At 41.1% G+C, this 21554-nt stretch overlaps 1 protein-coding gene across 2 annotated transcripts in view; it reads left to right on the forward strand.

Annotated features, from left to right (window-relative positions):
- The window catches only part of LOC139763141 (uncharacterized), a 486471-nt gene that overhangs the window by 127045 nt on the left and 337872 nt on the right, over positions 1 to 21554 (forward strand). For both annotated transcript variants that reach the window (XM_071688843.1, XM_071688844.1), the window contains exon 5: positions 11562 to 11788. In XM_071688843.1, coding sequence (XP_071544944.1) covers positions 11562 to 11788 — 227 coding nt within the window. The remainder of the gene's footprint in view (positions 1 to 11561; positions 11789 to 21554) is intronic.

The following is a 21554-nucleotide window of genomic DNA, read 5'->3' on the forward strand; positions in this document are numbered from 1 at the left end:
AGAGAGTATCATTAAATTTTAGGGAGAATAAAAAGATGTTTTGGAAGGAGGTAAATAAAGTGCATAAGACAAGAGAACAAATGAGAACATCAGTGAAAGGGGCTAATGTGGAGGTACTAAAGAGTAGTGGTGATGTGAGAAGGAGATGGAGTCAGTATCTTGAAGGTTTGTTGAATGTTAGACGATAGAGTGGCAGATATAGGGTGTTTTGGTTGAGGTGGTATGCTAAGTGAGAGGGTTAGGGAGAATGATTAGGTAAACAGAGAAGAGGGAGTGAAAGCTTTGCGGAAGATGAAAGCCGGCAAGGCAGCGGGTTTGGATGGTATTGCAGTGGAATTTATTAAAAAAGGGGTTGACTGTGTTGTTGACTGGTTGGTAAGGATATTTAATGTATGTATGACTCATGGTGAGGTGCCTGAGGATTGGCAAAATGCATGGATAGTGCCATTGTACAAAGGCAAAGGGGATAAAAGTGAGTGCTCAAATTACAGAGGTATAAGTTTGTTGAGTATTCCTGGGAAATTATATGGGTGGGTATTGATTGAGAGGGTGAAAGCATGTTCAGAGCATCAGATTGGGGAAGAGCAGTGTGGTTTCATAAGTGGTAGAGGATTTGTGGATCAGGTGTTTGCTTTGAAGAATGTATATGAGAAATTTTTAGAAAAGCAAATGGATTTGTATGTAGCATTTATGGATCTGGAGAAGGCATATGATTGAGTTGATAGAGATGCTCTGTGGAAGGTATTAAGAATATATGGCGTTGGAGGAAATTTGCTAGAAGCAGTGAGAAGGTTTTATCGAGGATGTAAGGCATGTGTACGAGTAGGAAGAGAGTAAAGGGATTGGTTCTCAGTGAATGTTGGTTTGTGGCAGGGGTGAGTGATGTCAATATGGTTGTTTAATTTGTTTATGGATGGGGTTGTTAGGGAGGTAAGTGCAAGAGTTTTGGAGAGAGGGGCAAGTATGTAGTCTCTTGGGGATGAGAGAGCTTGGGAAGTGAGTCAGTTTTTGTTCGCTGATGATATAGGGCTGGTGGCTGTTTTGGGTGAGAAACTGAAGCTGGTGCCTGAGTTTGGTAAAGTGTGTGAAAGAAGAAAGCTGAGAGTAAATGTGAATAAGAGCAAGGTTATTAGGTACAGTAGGGTGAGGGTCAAGTCAATTGGGAGGTAAGTTTGAATGGAGAAAAACTGGAGGAAGTGAAGTGTTTTAAATATCTAGGAGTGGTTCTGGCAGCGGATGGAACCATGGAAGCGGGAGTGAGTCACAGGGTGGGGAAGGGGACGAAAGTTGTGTGCTAATAAAAAGAGTTTGGTTACTAGAGCAGATGAGGGTGTTTTGAAATGGGTTGGTCACATGGAGAGAATAATTGAGGAAAGATTGACAAAGAGGATATATGTGTCAGAGGTGGAGAGAACGAGAAGTGAGAGACTAAATTGGAGGTGAAAAGATGCATGTGTATTTATGTGTGTGTTTGTACATATACATATAAGTTGAAATGCATAGGTATGTATATGTGCGTGTGTGAACGTATATGCATATATATGTGTATGTGGGTGGGTTGGGCCTTTCTTTCATCTGTTTCCTTGCGCTGCCTCGCTAACGCAGGAGACCGACAAAGTATAAAGATAAAAGAAATATATATTTGTGTGTATGTGTGTATGTGTGTGTTTGTGTGTGTGTATGAGAGGATGGGCAGTTCTTCATCTATTTCCTGGCACTAGCTTGCTGATGCGGGAAACCCATCACGCATCATAAATATATATATGTGAGAGCAAAATCGCAGACATTCATAGATTGGATGTTTTTTTTTTTTTTTATACTTTGTCGCTGTCTCCCGCGTTTGCGAGGTAGCACAAGGAAACAGACGAAAGAAATGGCCCAACCCCCCCCCCATACACATGTATATACATACGTCCACACACGCAAATATACATACCTACACAGCTTTCCATGGTTTACCCCAGACGCTTCACATGCCTTGATTCAATCCACTGACAGCACGTCAACCCCGGTATACCACATCGCTCCAATTCACTCTATTCCTTGCCCTCCTTTCACCCTCCTGCATGTTCAGGCCCCGATCACACAAAATCTTTTTCACTCCATCTTTCCACCTCCAATTTGGTCTCCCTCTTCTCCTCGTTCCCTCCACCTCCGACACATATATCCTCTTGGTCAATCTTTCCTCACTCATTCTCTCCATTTGCCCAAACCACTTCAAAACACCCTCTTCTGCTCTCTCAACCACGCTCTTTTTATTTCCACACATCTCTCTTACCCTTACGTTACTCACTCGATCAAACTACCTCACACCACACATTGTCCTCAAACATCTCATTTCCAGCACATCCATCCTCCTGCGCACAACTCTATCCATAGCCCACGCCTCGCAACCATACAACATTGTTGGAACCACTATTCCTTCAAACATACCCATTTTTGCTTTCCGAGATAATGTTCTCGACTTCCACACATTCTTCAAGGCTCCCAGAATTTTCGCCCCCTCCCCCACCCTATGATCCACTTCCGCTTCCATGGTTCCATCCGCTGCCAGATCCACTCCCAGATATCTAAAACACTTCACTTCCTCCAGTTTTTCTCCATTCAAACTCACCTCCCAATTGACTTGACCCTCAACCCTACTGTACTTAATAACCTTGCTCTTATTCACATTTACTCTTAACTTTCTTCTTCCACACACTTTACCAAACTCAGTCACCAGCTTCTGCAGCTTCTCACATGAATCAGCCACCAGCGCTGTATCATCAGCGAACAACAACTGACTCACTTCCCAAGCTCTCTCATCCACAACAGACTTCATCCTTGCCCCTCTTTCCAAAACTCTTGCATTTACCTCCCTAACAACCCCATCCATAAACAAATTAAACAACCATGGAGACATCACACACCCCTGCTGCAAACCTACATTCACTGAGAACCAATCACTTTCCTCTCTTCCTACACGTACACATGCCTTACATCCTCGATAAAAACTTTTCACTGCTTCTAACAACTTGCCTCCCACACCATATATTCTTAATACCTTCCACAGAGCATCTCTATCAACTCTATCATATGCCTTCTCCAGATCCATAAATGCTACATACAAATCCATTTGCTTTTCTAAGTATTTCTCACATACATTCTTCAAAGCAAACACCTGATCCACACATCCTCTACCACTTCTGAAACCACACTGCTCTTCCCCAATCTCATGCTCTGTACATGCCTTCACCCTCTCAATCAATACCCTCCCATATAATTTACCAGGAATACTCAACAAACTTATACCTCTGTAATTTGAGCACTCACTCTTATCCCCTTTGCCTTTGTACAATGGCACTATGCACGCATTCCGCCAATCCTCAGGCACCTCACCATGAGTCATACATACATTAAATAACCTTACCAACCAGTCAACAATACAGTCACCCCCTTTTTTAATAAATTCCACTGCAATACCATCCAAACCTGCTGCCTTGCCGGCTATCATCTTCCGCAAAGCTTTCACTACCTCTTCTCTGTTTACCAAATCATTTTCCCTAACCCTCTCACTTTGCACACCACCTCGACCAAAACACCCTATATCTGCCACTCTGTCATCAAACACATTCAACAAACCTTCAAAATACTCACTCCATCTCCTTCTCACATCACCACTACTTGTTATCACCTCCCCATTTGCGCCCTTCACTGAAGTTCCCATTTGCTCCCTTGTCTTATGCACTTTATTTACCTCCTTCCAGAACATCTTTTTATTCTCCCTAAAATTTAATGATACTCTCTCACCCCAACTCTCATTTGCCCTTTTTTTCACCTCTTGCACCTTTCTCTGGACCTCCTGCCTCTTTCTTTTATACATCTCCCACTCAATTGCATTTTTTCCCTGCAAAAATCGTCCAAATGCCTCTCTCTTCTCTTTCACTAATACTCTTACTTCTTCATCCCACCACTCACTACCCTTTCTAATCAACCCACCTCCCACTCTTCTCATGCCACAAGCATCTTTTGTGCAATCCATCACTGATTCCCTAAATACATCCCATTCCTCCCCCACTCCCCTTACTTCCATTGTTCTCACCTTTTTCCATTCTGTACACAGTCTCTCCTGGTACTTCCTCACACAGGTCTCCTTCCCAAGCTCACTTACTCTCACCACCCTCTTCACCCCAACATTCACTCTTCTTTTCTGAAAACCCATACAAATCTTCACCTTAGCCTCCACAAGATAATGATCAGACATCCCTCCAGTTGCACCTCTCAGCACATTAACATCCAAAAGTCTTTCTTTCGCACGCCTGTCAATTAACACGTAATCCAATAACGCTCTCTGGCCATCTCTCCTACTTACATAAGTATACTTATGTATATCTCGCTTTTTAAACCAGGTATTCCCAATCATCAGTCCTTTTTCAGCACATAAATCTACAAGCTCTTCACCATTTCCATTTACAACACTGAACACCCCATGTATACCAATTATTCCCTCAACTGCCACATTACTCACCTTTGCATTCAAATCACCCATCACTATAACCCGGTCTCGTGCATCAAAACCACTAACACACTCATTCAGCTGCCCCCAAAACACTTGCCTCTCATGATCTTTCTTCTCATGCCCAGGTGCATATGCACCAATAATCACCCACCTCTCTCCATCAACTTTCAGTTTTACCCATATTAATCGAGAATTTACTTTCTTACATTCTATCACATACTCCCACAACTCCTGTTTCAGGAGTATTGCTACTCCTTCCCTTGCTCTTGTCCTCTCACTAACCCCTGACTTTACTCCCCAGACATTCCCAAACCACTCTTCCCCTTTACCCTTGAGCTTCGTTTCACTCAGAGCCAAAACTTCCAGGTTCCTTTCCTCAAACATACTACCTATCTCTCCTTTTTTCACATCTTGGTTACATCCACACACATTTAGGCACCCCACTCTGAGCCTTCGAGGAGGATGAGCACTCCCCGCGTGACTCCTTCTTCTGTTTCCCATTTTAGAAAGTTAATACAAGGAGGGGAGGATTTCTGGCCCCCCGCTCCCGTCCCCTCTAATCGCTTTCTACGACACGCGAGGAATACGTGCGAAGTATTCTTTCACCCCTATCCCCAGGGATAATATACATATATACATACATATACACATACACACACATACACATACATACGCACATATACACACACACACACATACATATATATACATATGAAAAATGCAAGAAACAATTTAGAAAACTGAAACTTCTAGCTTGAAATGAATGAAAAAATGAATGTCACATAATGGTTCAATCTCTGGCTATGGAAAAAGGAAATGTATAATTTATTTACACAAACGTCAATAACAGTTCTCATCAATTTAACCACTGTATCAATAAGCTTCAATGTCTAAGCTACATTTTTCTCCAATTTCACTATTTTCTTATGTGTGTGTTTGTACATATACGTATAAGTTGAAATGCATAGGTATGTATATGTGCGTGTGTGAACGTATATGCATATATATGTGTATGTGGGTGGGTTGGGCCTTTCTTTCATCTGTTTCCTTGCGCTGCCTCGCTAACGCAGGAGACCGACAAAGTATAAAGATAAAAGAAATATATATTTGTGTGTTTGTGTGTATGTGTGTGTGTGTGTTTGTGTGTGTGTATGAGAGGATGGGCAGTTCTTCATCTATTTCCTGGCACTAGCTTGTTGATGCGGGAAACTCATCACGCATCATAAATATATATATGTGAGAGCAAAATCGCAGACATTCATAGATTGGATGTATGACACTGAAAAATAAAGGATAATCTAAGCTGATACCTAAACAATGCAAACCAGATAGCTTACTTGACATGTAATAAGATTTTATGAAAGTGATAAAAGGACATATCTGATCAAGAATAGTTACATAAACTAAGGCCGACATGGATTTACGCCAGGGAAAAGTATGGAAACTCAGTTATGAGCTCATTGCAACTGCTGTATATGAAAGTGTAATCTTTGGAAAAATCTTAACAAAAACATCTGATGAAGTAAAGTATAGGATTTTGCTTGAGAAAGTAGCTAAACAAAACATAAAGAGTAAGTTAGGAAGGTGGATTAGAGAGTTTTTGACAAGAACTTCAAACTGATATCAAACAGAACGATGAATAAGGAAAAAAGTGTCCAGTCATTTGTACCACAGTGAACAGTGTTATCCTCTGTACTCTTTATAATAATGATATGAGACATCATCATTGAAGTAAAGGCAAGCATAGTAAGGAGCTTTGCTGATGACACCAGAGTAAGCAAAATATTTTGATCTGAAACTGATGTGATGGGGATGATTAAAGACTTAACACAATTGACAAGTGGATAAAAGTGAACCTAATGGAACTTGAAGATTAATTTGAAAAAAAAAATTATTGGCCAAAGAAGGACTCATTAGTAATGTCATATAAAGGCATGATGGAAATTAATACAGAGTGAACCAAATGTAAAAGATTTGTGTGTCATCATGAATAAGAAAATAGATTTCACAGAACATATTGAGAAGATAGAACTATCAAATGAATTGATGAGTGGAATGATTTTGATAACTTTCTCTACAAGAAATAGAAACATTTTAATGAAAATATTTAATGTGTATATGAGAAGCAAAATTGAATGCCACTGTGTCCATTTTAATGAAAATATTTAATGTGTATATGAGAAGCATATCCCTGGGGATGGGGGAGAAAGAATACTTCCCACGTATTCCCTGCGTGTTGTAGAAGGCGACTAAAAGGGGAGGGAGCGGGTGGCTGGAAATCCTCCCCTCTCTTGTTTTTTTTTAATTTTCCAAAAGAAGGAACAGAGAAGGGGGTCAGGTGAGGATATTCCCTCTAAGGCCCAGTTCTCTGTTCTTAACGCTACCTCGCTAACGCGGGAAATGGCAAATAGTATGAAAAAAAAAAAAATGAGAAGCAAAATTGAATGCCACTGTGTCATATGTTCATCAAAAAAGAATTTGAAATAAACACAATATATATAGAGAAAAGAGAACTACTTCACATAGTTGAATTGAAAGCAGACTTATAAACTCAATCAAGTTAACCTCAGAACTTGACCTGCTTGCCTTACACTACAGTGTTGGTTCTTTTTCCCCTCTTCTCTAAGTATTACATTGGCTTTTGTTGCCAAGAGCTGGCTGCGTGTGTGCCGCCACCACTTGCTAGACCACACAATGCTCAGCAAGCTGCTGCATCACGTGATTACTGCGGGGCCATTAGTAACTCAAGGGAGGGCAGTTTTGATAACTGTTTCTTTCCTTGCACTTCAGGGCTTCAGATCTCTCTACCTCCTCATGTCTTTCCTGATAACTATGACCTGGCACTTTACAAAATAAAGAAGTTTTTCACTTCCTCCAAGATTAGTAAATACTTTACCATGTCTTTTGTTTTTGCATTTCATTATCCTTTTTAGATTTCAATTAAAGCTCAGCCTTGATATGGACTTTTTTCTGTGACTGAAGCCTCCAATGCAAAAAATAAAAAGGCAGAATTAAGGGGATGGAACATATGGACCTCCACGAAAAGCTGAAAGAACTGCAACTGTATAGCCGAGAAAGAAGTGAAAGTTGTATGATAATCTGTGTATGGCAACATATTGAAGATATAAAGGAAAATGTGCATAACCAGAGAGCTTCTTAGCAGAGAAGATACAGAGTTTTTAAGTCATCAAGAATGCCATGGAACATACAGAAAATGTCACACAAGCTAGAATGAGTATTTAGGGTACTGCATGGAGAAATAAGAAACATGAATAGATCAACTACAGAAACATAAGAGAAAACGTGGCATATGGTTGAAATCAGTCCCAGATGAATAAAGGAATGAAATTATGAAATGCAGGTGGCAGCTGAGAATAATAATCTTATGTATATAAATTTACCCTTGCCATTTTGCCTAAATCTTGTTATAGGTATTTTTAGGAACTTCATACAAATAATAGTCTACCAGGCTGGGCCACAAGCAGCCTGCTGCTGTATGACAGTTGCCCACTGCATGAATGAAAATATAGAGGTGCATGCTGTGGAAAACTGCGGATCCTTAGACTTGATGCTGTTGTTGGCGAAACAATGCCTATTTTTCCAAGTGTGTATGCACAGAACCATGGTATGCAAAGACCCAACAATAGACCCAATCCTTGGTATTCACAGTTTTAGCATTTACTCTTTCAGCTATTTGAAAAAATATTTTTAAGTGGCTATTTAACGATTATCACAGTAATGTTTTATGACTTCTTGGATCTACAATCAGCTTTTCACTTTTGCAGTTCATCAGTATGCTTCAGTCTATGTGCTTATCATGCACTTTGAACTTACCATAGTGTTTTATACTTGTGTCCTGAGTACTCTTTTTCTTATTCATTCCCCCAAAGTGAGAAGTATGTAGTGCAGTATTAAATGTAAATGTTATATGTAAATGCACGGAGCAGATGGCTGGAAATCCTCCATTCCTGTATTACTTTCTAAAAGAAGGAACAGAGTGAGGAATTAAGAAAAGAATTTTACCTGTAAGGCTCTGTCATCTGTTCTTGACACTACCTCTCATGGGAGAAATGGCGAGCATGTACTAAAAAGAGAGTGCACTCTATGAAGACAGAGCAAAAGCTGGCAAGAGAATTCACCAGGCTCTGATGGACATGGTGGGCAAGGGTTGTGGTGTTTTAATGTGAATTGAGAGAGTAATACAGAAGAGATTAGCATTGCTAATTGGTAGTGGTGACTTTTTATGAGGGATATTATCACTGCCATTAATTTTCAAAATTTTTAGTGAAACAGGTAGCAGTGGCAAATTCTTATATATGTCTTTCTTCATCTCAGATGCAAGTTTCCTTTGGATACTTCCACAAGGGGATGGCCATGGCAAAACTTTCCATAACTGTTGAACTCCAGTGCTGCTTCTTAGTCTTTAGTGCCTCATCCTAAACAGGCTACTGGCAAAGGGCAACTCTGATGCAGTGTTTTTAGAGGCTCCTACCTAATGTTCCTACCTGCTACTTCTACCTAAGATTTCTTCATAATGTTCCAACCTACTACTTCTAGTAGACATAATGCTTCCAGCTAATGCTGCTATCTGCTAGTTCTACCTAATGTTTCAACCTAATGTTCGAGTCTAACATTCCTACATGCTACTATTATGTATTGCTTGTCATTTTGCCTGAAGGCAGGGCTAGTGCATGGTGCTCGGTGCAGAAAATCTAATTATGAAGAATGAGTTATGTGAGCTAAGTGCTGTCAAGTGTTATATGTGAGGAGAGACTTTATGCTTGTGGACAGAATACCAGCAGTCCATGTATGGATGATGTTGAAAGAAAAGGCAGCTACCTGGGTCACAGGAGTGTTGCTTGACTACTATTAAAGTACGATCTCACTACACAGATGTCACTAACCCCCCCAATACCAACTTCTACCCGAGTTTTTAATGAAAGTATGTGGCTAGTTGCATTTCTTTAAAACCACATATACAAATATTTAGTCTGCCAACTGCAGGCTTCATTATTAAAGACAAAATTACTGCTAACTGTAACTGCATGTTGACCATTACATAAGTGTTGTAAGCTTAAGCTTATTGGACAAACTCTGCATATCAGCTGCTCTACATGTTGCAAAACATGTTGTCTATTACAGGCGGTATTTCTCTGTATATGTATGTTGTGTGTTTGTTTGCATAATTACCTATTTGTAGGGTACAATGAGGGGGGTTTCACACTTGTGGTGGCCCTGTGTGTGTGTTAATAATTACCATATTCTAATTACCTATTCTCTACAGTGCAGTGAAATAGTTTTACACTCTGCGGCATATTGATCATTACATAAGTGTTGTAAGCTTAAGCTTATTGGACAAACTCTGCATATCAGCTGCTCTACATGTTGCAAAACATGTTGTCTATTATAGGTGGTATTTCCCTGTGTATGTATGTTGTGTGTTTGTTGTAATTACCTATTTGTAGGGTACAATGAGGGGGGTTTCACACTTGTGGGGGCCCTGTGTGTGTGTGTTAATAATTACCACATTCTAATTACCTATTCTCTACAGTGCAGTGAGATAGTTTTACGCCCTGTGGCCCCATCTCTTGAACATTTTTTTTACAATCATGCAGTTTGAATTTGTTTATGCTGTCTGCATTAACCTTGCCATCAGTCATTTTGTTTCATTCATCCAACCTTCTTATGCTATGAAAGTACTTCTCTACATCTTTTTTGACAAGTTTCTCTCTGAATTTCGCATAACTTCTCTGGTTGCTCTATCCCTAAATCTCTTGACAAATGTTTTTCTGTCTGCATCATCAATCTGTTCAGAAACACTTTAAGGTTATGATTGGGTTACCCTTCACTTTTCACTCTTAAAAGGTGGGCAGATTTAAAGCTTTTAGCTTTGCCTTGTAACATAGCTCTCTTAATCCTGGTAGCACCTTTGTTGCCCACCTCTGCACAGTCTCTGTTAGCTCTTTGTGCTTTTTTGGATGTAGTGCCTGAACCTGAGAAGTCAGTTTGTCTCTTTTACTAATCTCTTAGCAGGTGACTCTGATAACAGGTTAGAGATGATGTCTGATGTCTCCTCATTCCCAAGTCCTTCTCACACTCAGAATTGTGAAACTTATTTCATGTTAGATGATGATCTTATTCAGGTCTTCCTTGAGTTTCATGTTAGATGATAATCTTATTCAGGTCTTCCTTGAATGTGGGAAGAGGTCACTGTCTATAAGGTCAAAGATGTGTATGTTTGATGGTAAAGTAGTCTTGTTAGTTTTATATGGATGCAAGGCATGGGTCTTGGACAAAAATGTAAAGAAGGTGGATGTTTTGGAAATAAAATGTTTGAGGGCAACATGTCTTGTGAGGAGGGTTGATTGAATAAAAAATGATGAGAGAGAGAGGGGTTGTTGGAGGAGTATTTATGAGAGACCTCATGAGGCTGTGCTGAAAATGTTTGGACATATTGATATGATGAGTAAGGAGAGAATGACTAAGAGGTTATGCATGTCAGAAGTAGAGGGAGCAAGGAAAAGGAGGAGGCCAAGAAGAAGGTGGAGAGATAGAGGGAAAAAATGCTTTGAAGATGCAGGAGGGTGTGAGGTGTGGAAGGAATAATGTAAATAGGAGTGATGTGGTATATGGGGGATGAAATGCTGTCAGTGGGCTGAACCAGGGCTTATAAAGGTGTTTGGTAAACTACAAAATGCTCTGTAGGGCCTGGTTTTGGATAGGCAGCTTTGGTTTTGGTGCATTCTTTATGACAGCTAGAGAGTGTATATGTTAGTGAATGAGGCCATTTCTTCATCTCTTCATGGTGTTAACATGGGAAATGGTGGAAATGTTTGAAAGAAAATATGAAAAAGACATCCTGGCTAGATAGATTGAGTGACTGGCAGTTATAGATGAGTCAGGGAAAGCTTGACTTTACTTTGCAAATTTTGACCAGAGACACTACACACAGTTAGAAATCATTTCATTTTGAAGATCTGAAATTGATTTGGTCATAGGAAGGGGAGCAAAATGAAGTATCCAGATTTAGAAAATTTCTCATTTTTCCTTTCATTATCAACAGGGAGAAATTACGTGTGCTAGAGAAACGTTTGGAGGAAGAAGTGAAACGAAGAGAGCGAGCAGAGAATCAGGAGCAGGGTCTTCTTTTTAGTATAGAACAGCAGAAACATCAGATTTCATCCATGCGGGAAAAGGTTGACACCAATTTGATTGAAATCCTTGAGAAGAAGATAACTGCTGCCCGAAGTGAAATAAAACGGCTTAAAAGCATTATTGATGACAAGTCATGTGAGTTATTTTTTTTAGTTTATCTTCATGCTCAGTTTGTCCTTTGAGACTTAAGAGATTATCTTGAACATCTGGGAGCTAGAAACCTTGTAACCTCTTTCATTCTGGATAGGCATACACTTTTCAGATTTCAGTAGTCATCTACTTGGTAGTTAAAGGTGTGGTTCAGGATAGATCTACCCTCTGACCAATCAACTACCCCCTACTTATCCAAGACATCATTGTTCCTGGGTTGTTGACCAAGAACTTATGAATGTGGGAGAAGGTGAGGCAGCAGTTGTTACATGCATGTTTATGGAGATTGGAAGGAAGAGGATACAAGTGCAAGGGCCTGTAGGAAAATGGGAGGTAATAAGGGTAATAATGAGGCTGAAGGTAGGAAAGTACCTTCAGTGGATGGGATTACAGCTGAAATACTGAAGTATGGAGGAGAAAATGTGATAGAGAGGATGCATCTGATATATAATTCAACATGGAAACAGAAGGTTGTGCCTGAGGGTTGGGCGAAAGCTATTTATGTTCCTTTTTTCAAAGGAAAAGGTGCTGAGGGTATATGTAGAAATCATAAGGAACAAGTCTTAAGTATGCCAGGAAAGTGTATGCAAGGTTATTGATTGATAGTGATGGATGTGAGTGGATGCAGAATAAGTGAGGGGCAAGAGTTTTAGGAAAGATTGGGATGTGTGGATATGATTTTTGAGGGAAAGAAGACTGAGGATAAGTATTTGGCAAAAGGTAAAAAATTGTATGAACTTTTATGGATTTGGAGAAAGCATATAACAAAGTCAAGTGGAATGCTTTATGAGACTTGTTAAGGATGTATGAGGTAGGGAGACAACTGTTGATTGGTGTGAAAGCCTTCTTCAGAGGAACAAATACATATGTAAGAGTAAATGGAGAGTTCAGTGGAAGTTTTGGTATCCGTGTGGGTGTGAGGTAGGGCTGTAGGATGTTACCTTGGCTTTTTGATATATTTTGTTAATTTATTTATTATACTTCGTCGCTGTCTCCCGCATTAGTGAGTTAGCACAAGGAAACAGACAAAGAATGGCCCAACCCACCCACATACACATGCATATACATACACACTCACACATACACATATACATACCTATACATTTCAACGTTTACATACATATACATACACAGACATATACACATATACATTTTCATACAATGCTGCCTTCATCCATTTCCACCGCCACCCCACCACACATGAAATGGCACCCCTCTCCCCCCATGCGTGCGTGAGGTAGTGCTAGGACAAGACAGCAAATGCCACACTTGTTCACACTCAGTCTCTAGCTGTCATGAGTAATGCACCACAGCTCGCTTTCCACATACAAGCCCCACAAACCTTTCCATGGTTTACCCCAGATGCTTCACATACCCTGGTTCAATCCATTGACAGCACGTTGACCCCATTATACCACATTGTTAAAATCCACTCCATTCCTTGCATGCCTTTCATCCTCCTGTATGTTGAGGCCTCGATCGCTCAAAATCTTTTTCACTCCATCCTTCCACCTCCAAAATGGTCTCCCACTTCTCCTTGTTCCCTCCACCTCTGACACATATATCCTCTTTGTCAATCTTTCCTCCCTCATTCTCTCCATGTTACCAAACCATTTCAAAACACCCTCTTCTGCTCTCTCAACCACACTCTTTTTATTACCACACATCTCTTTTACCCTTTCATTACTTAATCAAACTGCCTCACACAATCAAACTGCTTCACACCACATATTGTCCTCAAACATCTCTTTTCCAACACATCCATCCCCCTCAGCACAACCCTATCTATCACCCATGCCTCACAGCCATGTAACATTGATGGAACCACTATTCCTCCAAACATACCCATTTTTGCTCTCTGAGGTAATGTTTTTGCCTTCCACACATTCTTCAACGGTCTCAGAACCTTCGCCCCCTCCCCCACCCTGTGACTCACTTACACTTCCATGGTTCCATCCCCTGCTAAATCCTTTCTCAGATATCTAAAACACTTCACTTCCTCCATTTTTTCTCCATTCAAACTTCCCTCCCAATTTACTTGTCCCTCAACCCTACTGAACCTAATAACCTTGCTCTTATTCACATTTACTCTAAGCTTTCTACTTTCACACACTTTACCAAACTCAGTCACCAACGTCTGCAGTTTCTCACCCGAATCAGCTACCAGCGCTATATCATCAGCGAACAACAAGTGACTCACTTTCCAAGCCCTCTCATCCACAACAGACTGCATACTTGCCCCTCTCTCCAAAACTCTTGCATTCACCTCCCTCATGACCCCATCCATAAACAAATTAAACAGCCATGGAGACATCACGCGAACAGACATTCACTTGGAACTGATCACTTTCCTTTCTTCCTACCCGTATACATACCTTACATCCTCGATAAAAACTTACCACTGCTTCTAGCAACTTACCTCCCACACCATATACTCTTGATACCTTCCACAGAGCATCTCTGTCAACTCTATCATATGCCTTCTCCAGATCCATAAATGCTACATACAAATCCATCTGTTTTTCCAAGTATTTCTCACAAACATTCTTCAAAGCAAACACTTGATCCACACATCCTCTACCACTTCTGAAACCACACTACTCTTCCCCAATCTGATGCTCTGTACATGCCTGCACCCACTCAATCAGTACATTCCCATATGATTTCCTAGGAATACTCAACAAACTTTTACCTCTGTAATTTGAGCACTCACTTTTATCCCCTTTGCCTTTGTACAGTAGCACTATTGCTGCATTTTGCCAATCCTCAGGCACTTCACCATGAACCATACAGAAATTGAATATCCTCACCAACCAGTCAACAACACAGTCACCCCCTTTTTTTGATAAATTCCACAGCAATACCATCCAAGCCTGCAGACTTGCCAGCTTTCATCTTCCACAAAGCTTCCACTACCTCCCCTCTGTTTACCAAATCATTCTCCCAGATCCTCTCTTTTTGCACACCACCTAGATGAAAACACCTCATATCTCCCACTCTATCATCAAAGACATTCAACAAACCTTCAAAACACTCACTCCATCTCCCTCTCACTTCACCACTACTTGTTATTACCTCCCCATTTGCCCCCTTCACTGATGTTCCCATTTGCTCTCTTGTCTTACGCACTTTATTTACCTCCTTTTAGAACATATTTTGATTCTTCGTAGAATTTACTGATACTCTCTCACCCCAACTCTCATTTGCCCTCTTTTTCACCTCATGCACCTTTCTCTTGACCTCTTCCCTCTTTTTTTATTATACTTCTCCCAGTCATTTGCACTATTTCCATGCAAAAATCATCCAAATGCCTCTCTCTACTCTTTCACTAACAATCTTATCTCTTCATCCCACCACTCACTACCCTTTCTAATCTGCCTACCTTTCTCATGCCACAGGCATCTTTTGCGCAAGCCATCACTACTTCCCTAAATACATCCCATTCCTCCCCCACTCCCCTTACATCCTTTGCTCTCACCGCTTTCCATTCTGCACTCAATCTTTCCTGGTACTTCCTTGCACAAGTCTCCTTTCCAAGATCACTTACTCTCACCACTCTCTTCACCCCAACATTCTCTCTTCTTTTCTGAAATCCTCTACAAATCTTCACCTTCGCCTCCACAAGATGATAATCCAAAAGTCTTTCTTTCATGCAACTATCAATTACCAAGTAATCCACTAATGCTCTCTGGCCATCTCTCCTACTTATATATGTATACTTATGTATATCAATCTTTTTAAACCAGGTATTCCCAATCACCAGTCCTTTTTCAGCACACAAATCTACAAGCTTTTCACCATTTCCATTTACAACGCTGAACCCCTCGTTTACAACAATTATACCCTCAATTGCCACATTACTCACCTTTGCACTCACATCACCCATCACTATAACCCGGTCTCGTTCATCAAACCTGCTAACACACTCACTCAGCTGCTCCCAAGACACTCGCCTCTCTTGATCTTTCATCTCATGACCCGGTACATAAGCACCAGTAATCACTCATCTCTCCATCCACCTTCAGTTTTACCCATATCAATCTAGAGTTTACTTTCTTACACTCTATCACATACTACCACAACTCCTGCTTGAGGAGAAGTGCTACTCCTTCCTTTGCTCTTGTCCTCTCACCAACCCCTGACCTTTACTTCCAAGACATTCCCAAACCACTCTTCCCCTTTACCCTTGAGCTTCGTTTCACTCAGAACCAAAACATCCAGGTTCCTTTCATCAAACATACTACATATATCTCCTTTTTTCTCATGTTGGTTATATCCACGCATATTTAGACACCCCTGTGTGAGCCTTGAAGGAGGATGAGCACTCCCTGCATGACTTCTTCTGTTTCCCCTTTAAGAAAGTTAAAATAATGAATACAAAATACACACACACACACATATATATATGCATGCATATATATGCATATATATATATATATATATATATATATATATATATATATATATAAAAAAATATATATATATATATATATATTTTTTTTTTTTGCTTTGTCGCTGTCTCCCGCGTTTGCAAGGTAGCGCAAGGAAACAGACGAAGGAAATGGCCCAACCCAAGCACATACACATGTATATACATACGTCCACACACGCAAATATACAATGCCTACACAGCTTTCCATGGTTTACCCCAGACGCTTCACATGCCCTGATTCAATCCACTGACAGCACGTCAACCCCGGTATACCACATCGATCCAAGTCACTCTATTCCTTGCCCTCCTTTCACCCTCCTGCATGTTCAGGCCTCGATCACACAAAATCTTTTTCACTCCATCTTTCCACCTCCAATTTAGTCTCCCACTTCTCCTCGTTCCCTCCACCTCCGACACATATATCCTCTTGGTCAATCTTTCCTCACTCATTCTCTCCATGTGCCCAAACCATTTCAAAACACCCTCTTCTGCTCTCTCAACTATGCTCTTTTTATTTCCACACATCTCTCTTACATCTCTCTTACCCTATTATTACTTACTTGATCAAACCATCTCAAACCACATATTGCCCTCAAACATCTCATTTCCAGCACATCCACCCTCCTGCACACAACTCTATCCATAGCCCACGCCTCGCAACCATACAACATTGTTGGAACCTTTATTCCTTCAAACATAGCCATTTTTGCTTTCCGAGATAATGTTCTCGACTTCCAAACATTCTTCAAGGCTCCCAGAATTATCGTCTCCTCCCCCACCCTATAATTCACTTCCGCTTCCATGGTTCCATCCGCTGCCAGATCCACTCCCAGATATCTAAAACACTTTACTTCCTCCAGTTTTTCTCCATTGAAACTTACCTCCCAGTTGACTTGACCCTTTCCCTACTGTACCTAATAACCTTGCTCTTATTCACATTTACTCTCACTTACTTTCACACACTTTACCAAACTCAGTCACCAGCTTCTGCAGCTTCTCACATGAATCAGCCACCAGCGCTGTATCATCAGCGAACAAGAACTGACTCGCTTCCCAGGCTCTCTCATCTACAACAGACTGCATACTTGCCCCTATTTCCAAAACTCTTGCATTCACCTCCCTAACAACCCCATCCATAAACAAATTAAACAACCATGGAGACATCACACACCCCTGCCGCAAACCTAAGTTCACTGAGAACCAATCACTTTCCTCTCTTCCTACACGTACACATGCCTTACATCCTCGATAAAAACTTTTCACTACTTCTAACAACTTGCCTCCCACACCATATATTCTTAATACCTTCCACAGAGCATCTCTATCAACTCTTATCATATGCCTTCACCAGATCCATAAATGGCACATACAAATCCATTTGCTTTTCTAAGTATTTCTCACATACATTCTTCAAAGCAAAGACCTGATACACACATCCTCTACCACTTCTGAAACCACACTGCTCTTCCCCAATCTGATGCTCTGTATATCCCTTCACCTTCTCAGTCAATACCCTCCCATATAATTTACCAGGAATACTCAACAAACTTATACCTCTGTAATTTGAGCACTCACTCATATCCCCTTTGCCTTTGTACAATGGCACTATGCAAGCATTCCGCCAATGCTCAGGCACCTCACCATGAATCATACATACATTAAATAACCATACCAAGCAGTCAACAATACAGTCACCCCCTCTTTTAATAAATTCCACTGCAATACCATCCAAACCCGCTGCCTTTCCGGCTTTCATCTTCCGCAATGCTTTTACTATCTCTTCTCTGTTTACCAGATCATTTTCCCTAACCCTCTCTCTTTGCACACCACCTCGACCAATACACCCTATATCTGCCACTCTTATCATCAAACACATTCAAGAAATCTTCAAAGTACTCACTCCATCTCCTTCTCACATCACCACTACTTGTTATCACCTCCCTATTAGCCCCCTTCACTGAAGTTCCCATTTCTTCCATTGTCTTACGCACTTTATTTCCCTCCTTCCAAAACATCTTTTTATTCTCCCTAAAATTTAATGATACTCTCTCACCCCTTCTCTCATTTGCCCTCTTTTTCACATCTTGCACCTTTCTCTTGACCTCCTGCCTCTTTCTTTTATACATCTCTCACTCATTTGCATTTTTTCCCTGCAAAAATCGTCCAAATGCCTCTCTCTTTTCTTTCACTAATAATTTTACTTCTTCATCCCACCACTCACTACCCTTTCTAGTCTTCCCACCTCCCACTCTTCTCATGCCACAAGTATCTTTTGCGCAAGCCAACACTGCTTCCCTAAATACATCCCATTCCGCCCCCACTCCCCTTACCTCCTTTGTTCTCACCTTTTTCCATTCTGTACTCAGTCTCTCCCGGTATTTTGTCACACAAGTCTCCTTCCCAAGCTCACTTACTCTCACCACTCTCTTCACTCCAACATTCTGTCTTCTTTTCTGAAAATGTCTACAAATCTTCACCTTCGCCTCCACAAGATAATGATCAGACATCCCTCCAGTTGCACCTCTCAGCACATTGACATCCAAAGGTCTCTCTTTCGCACAACTATCAATTAACACGTAATCCAATAACGCTCTCTGGCCATCTCTCCTACTTACATACACATACTTATGTATATCTCTCTTTTTAAACCAGGTATTCCCAATCACCAGTCCTTTTTCAGCACATAAATCTACGAGCTCTTCACCATTTCCATTTACAACACTGAACACCCCATGTATACCAATTATTCCGTATCCCTGGGGATGTGGAGAAAGACTAATTCCCATGCATTCCCCACGTGTCGTAGAAGGACTAAAGGGGACGGGAACCGGGGGCTAGAAACCCTCCCCTCCTTGTATTTTAACTTTCTAAAAGGGGAAACAGAAGAAGAGTCACGCAGGGAGTGCTCATCCTCCTCGAAGGCTCAGATTGGAGTGTCTAAATGTGTGTGTATGTAACCAAGATGAGAAAAAAGGAGAGATAGGTAGTATGTTGAGGAAAGGAACCTGGATGTTCTGGCTCTGAGTGAAACGAAGCTCAAGGGGAAAGGGGAAGAGTGGTTTGGGAATGTCATGGGAGTAAAGTCAGGGGTTAGTGAGAGGACAAGAGCAAGGGAAGGAGTTGCACTACTCCTGAAACAGGAGTGGTGGGAGTATGTGATAGGTTGTAAGAAAGTAAACTCTAGATTGATATGGGTAAAACTGAAAGTGAATAGAGAGAGATTGGTGACTATTGGTGCATATGCACCTGGGCATGAGAAGAAAGATCATGAGAGGCAAGTGTTTTGGGAGCAGCTGAATGAGTGTGTTAGTGGTTTTGATGCACGAGACCGGGTTATAGTGATGGGTGATGTGAATGCAAAGGTGAGTAATGTGGCAGTTGAGGGAATAATTGGTATACATGGGGTGTTCAGTGTTGTAAATGGAAATGGTGAAGAGCTTGTAGATTTATGTGCTGAAAAAGGACTTGTGATTGGGAATACCTGGTTTAAAAAGTGAGATATAAGTATATGTATGTAAGTAGGAGAGATGGCCAGAGAGCGTTGTTGGGTTACATGTTAATTGATAGGCGCGCGAAAGAGAGACTTTTGGATGTAAATGTGCTGAGAGGTGCAACTGGAGGGATGTCTGATCATTATCTTGTGGAGGCGAAGGTGAAGATCTGTAGAAGTTTTCAGAAAAGAAGAGAGAGTGTTGGGGTGAAGAGAGTGGTGAGAGTAAGTGAGCTTGGGAAGGAAACTTGTGTGAGGAAGTACCAAGAGAGACTGAGTACAGAATGGAAAAAAGTGAGAGCAAAGGAGGTAAGGGGAGTGGGGGAGGAATGGGATGTATTTATGGAAGCAGTGATGGCTTGCGCAAAAAGATGCTTGTGGCATGAGAAGTGTGGGAAGATTAGAAAGAGTAGTGAGTGGTGGGATGAAGAAGTAAGATTACTAGTGAAAGAGAAGAGAGAGGCATTTGGATGATTTTTGCAGGGAAAAAATGCAAATGAGTGGGAGAGGTATAAAAGAAGGAGGCAGGAGGTCAAGAGAAAGGTGCAAGAGGTGAAAAAGAGGGCAAATGAGAGAAGGTGTGAGAGAGTATCATTAAATTTTAGGGAGAATAAAAAGATGTTTTGGAAGGAGGGAAATAAAGTGCGTAAGACAATGGAAGAAATGGGAACTTCAGTGAAGGGGGCTCATGGGGAGGTGATAACAATTAATGGTGATGTGAGAAGGAGATGGAGTGAGTATTTTGAAGGTTTGTTGAATGTGTTTGATGATAGAGTAGCAGATATAGGGTGTTTTGGTCGAGGTGGTGTGCAAAGTAAGAGGGTTAGGGAGGATGATTTGGTAAACAGAGAAGAGATAGTAAAAGCTTTGTGGAAGATGAAAGCTGCCAAGGCAGTGGGTTTGGATGGTATTGCAGTGGAATTTATTAAAAAAGGGGTGACTGTATTGTTGACAGGTTGGTAAGGTTATTTAATGTATGTATGATTCTTGGTGATAGAGTGGCAGATATAGGGTGTTTTGGTCGAGGTGGTGTGCAAAGTGCGAGGGTTAGGGAAAATGATTTGGTAAACAGAGAAGAGGTAGTAAAAGCTTTGCGGAAGATGAAAGCTGGCAAGGCAGCAGGTTTGGATGGTATTGCAGTGGAATTTATTAAAAAAGGGGGTGACTGTATTATTGACTGGTTGGTAAGGTTATTTGATGTATGTATGACTCATGGTGAGGTGCCTGAGGATTGGCGGAATGCGTGCATAGTGCCGTTGTACAAAGGCAAAGGGGATAAGAGTGAGTGCTCAAATTACAGAGGTATAAGTTTGTTGAGGACTGATGATTGGGAATACCTGGTTTAAAAAGCGAGATATACATAAGTATACTTATGTAAGTAGGAGAGATGGCCAGAGAGCGTTATTGGATTACGTGTTAATTGACAGGCGTGCGAAAGAGAGACTTTTGGATGTTAATGTGCTGAGAGGTGCAACTGGAGGGATGTCTGATCATTATCTTGTGGAGGCTAAGGTGAAGATTAGTATGGGTTTTCAGAAAAGAGGAGTGAATGTTGGGGTGAAGAAGGTGGTGAGAGTAAGTGAGCTTGGGAAGGAGACCTGTGTGGGGAAGTACCAGGAGAGACTGTGTACAGAATGGAAAAAGGTGAGAACAATGGAAGTAAGGGGAGTGGGGGAGGAATGGGATGTATTTAGGGAATCAGTGATGGATTGCGCAAAAGATGCTTGTGGCATGAGAAGAGTGGGAGGTGGGCTGTTTAGAAAGGGTAGTGAGTGGTGGGATGAAGAAGTAAGAGTATTAGTGAAAGAGAAGAGAGAGGCATTTGGACG

Source organism: Panulirus ornatus, chromosome 46 (genome assembly GCF_036320965.1).
Source record: "Panulirus ornatus isolate Po-2019 chromosome 46, ASM3632096v1, whole genome shotgun sequence".
NCBI lineage: Eukaryota > Metazoa > Arthropoda > Malacostraca > Decapoda > Palinuridae > Panulirus > Panulirus ornatus.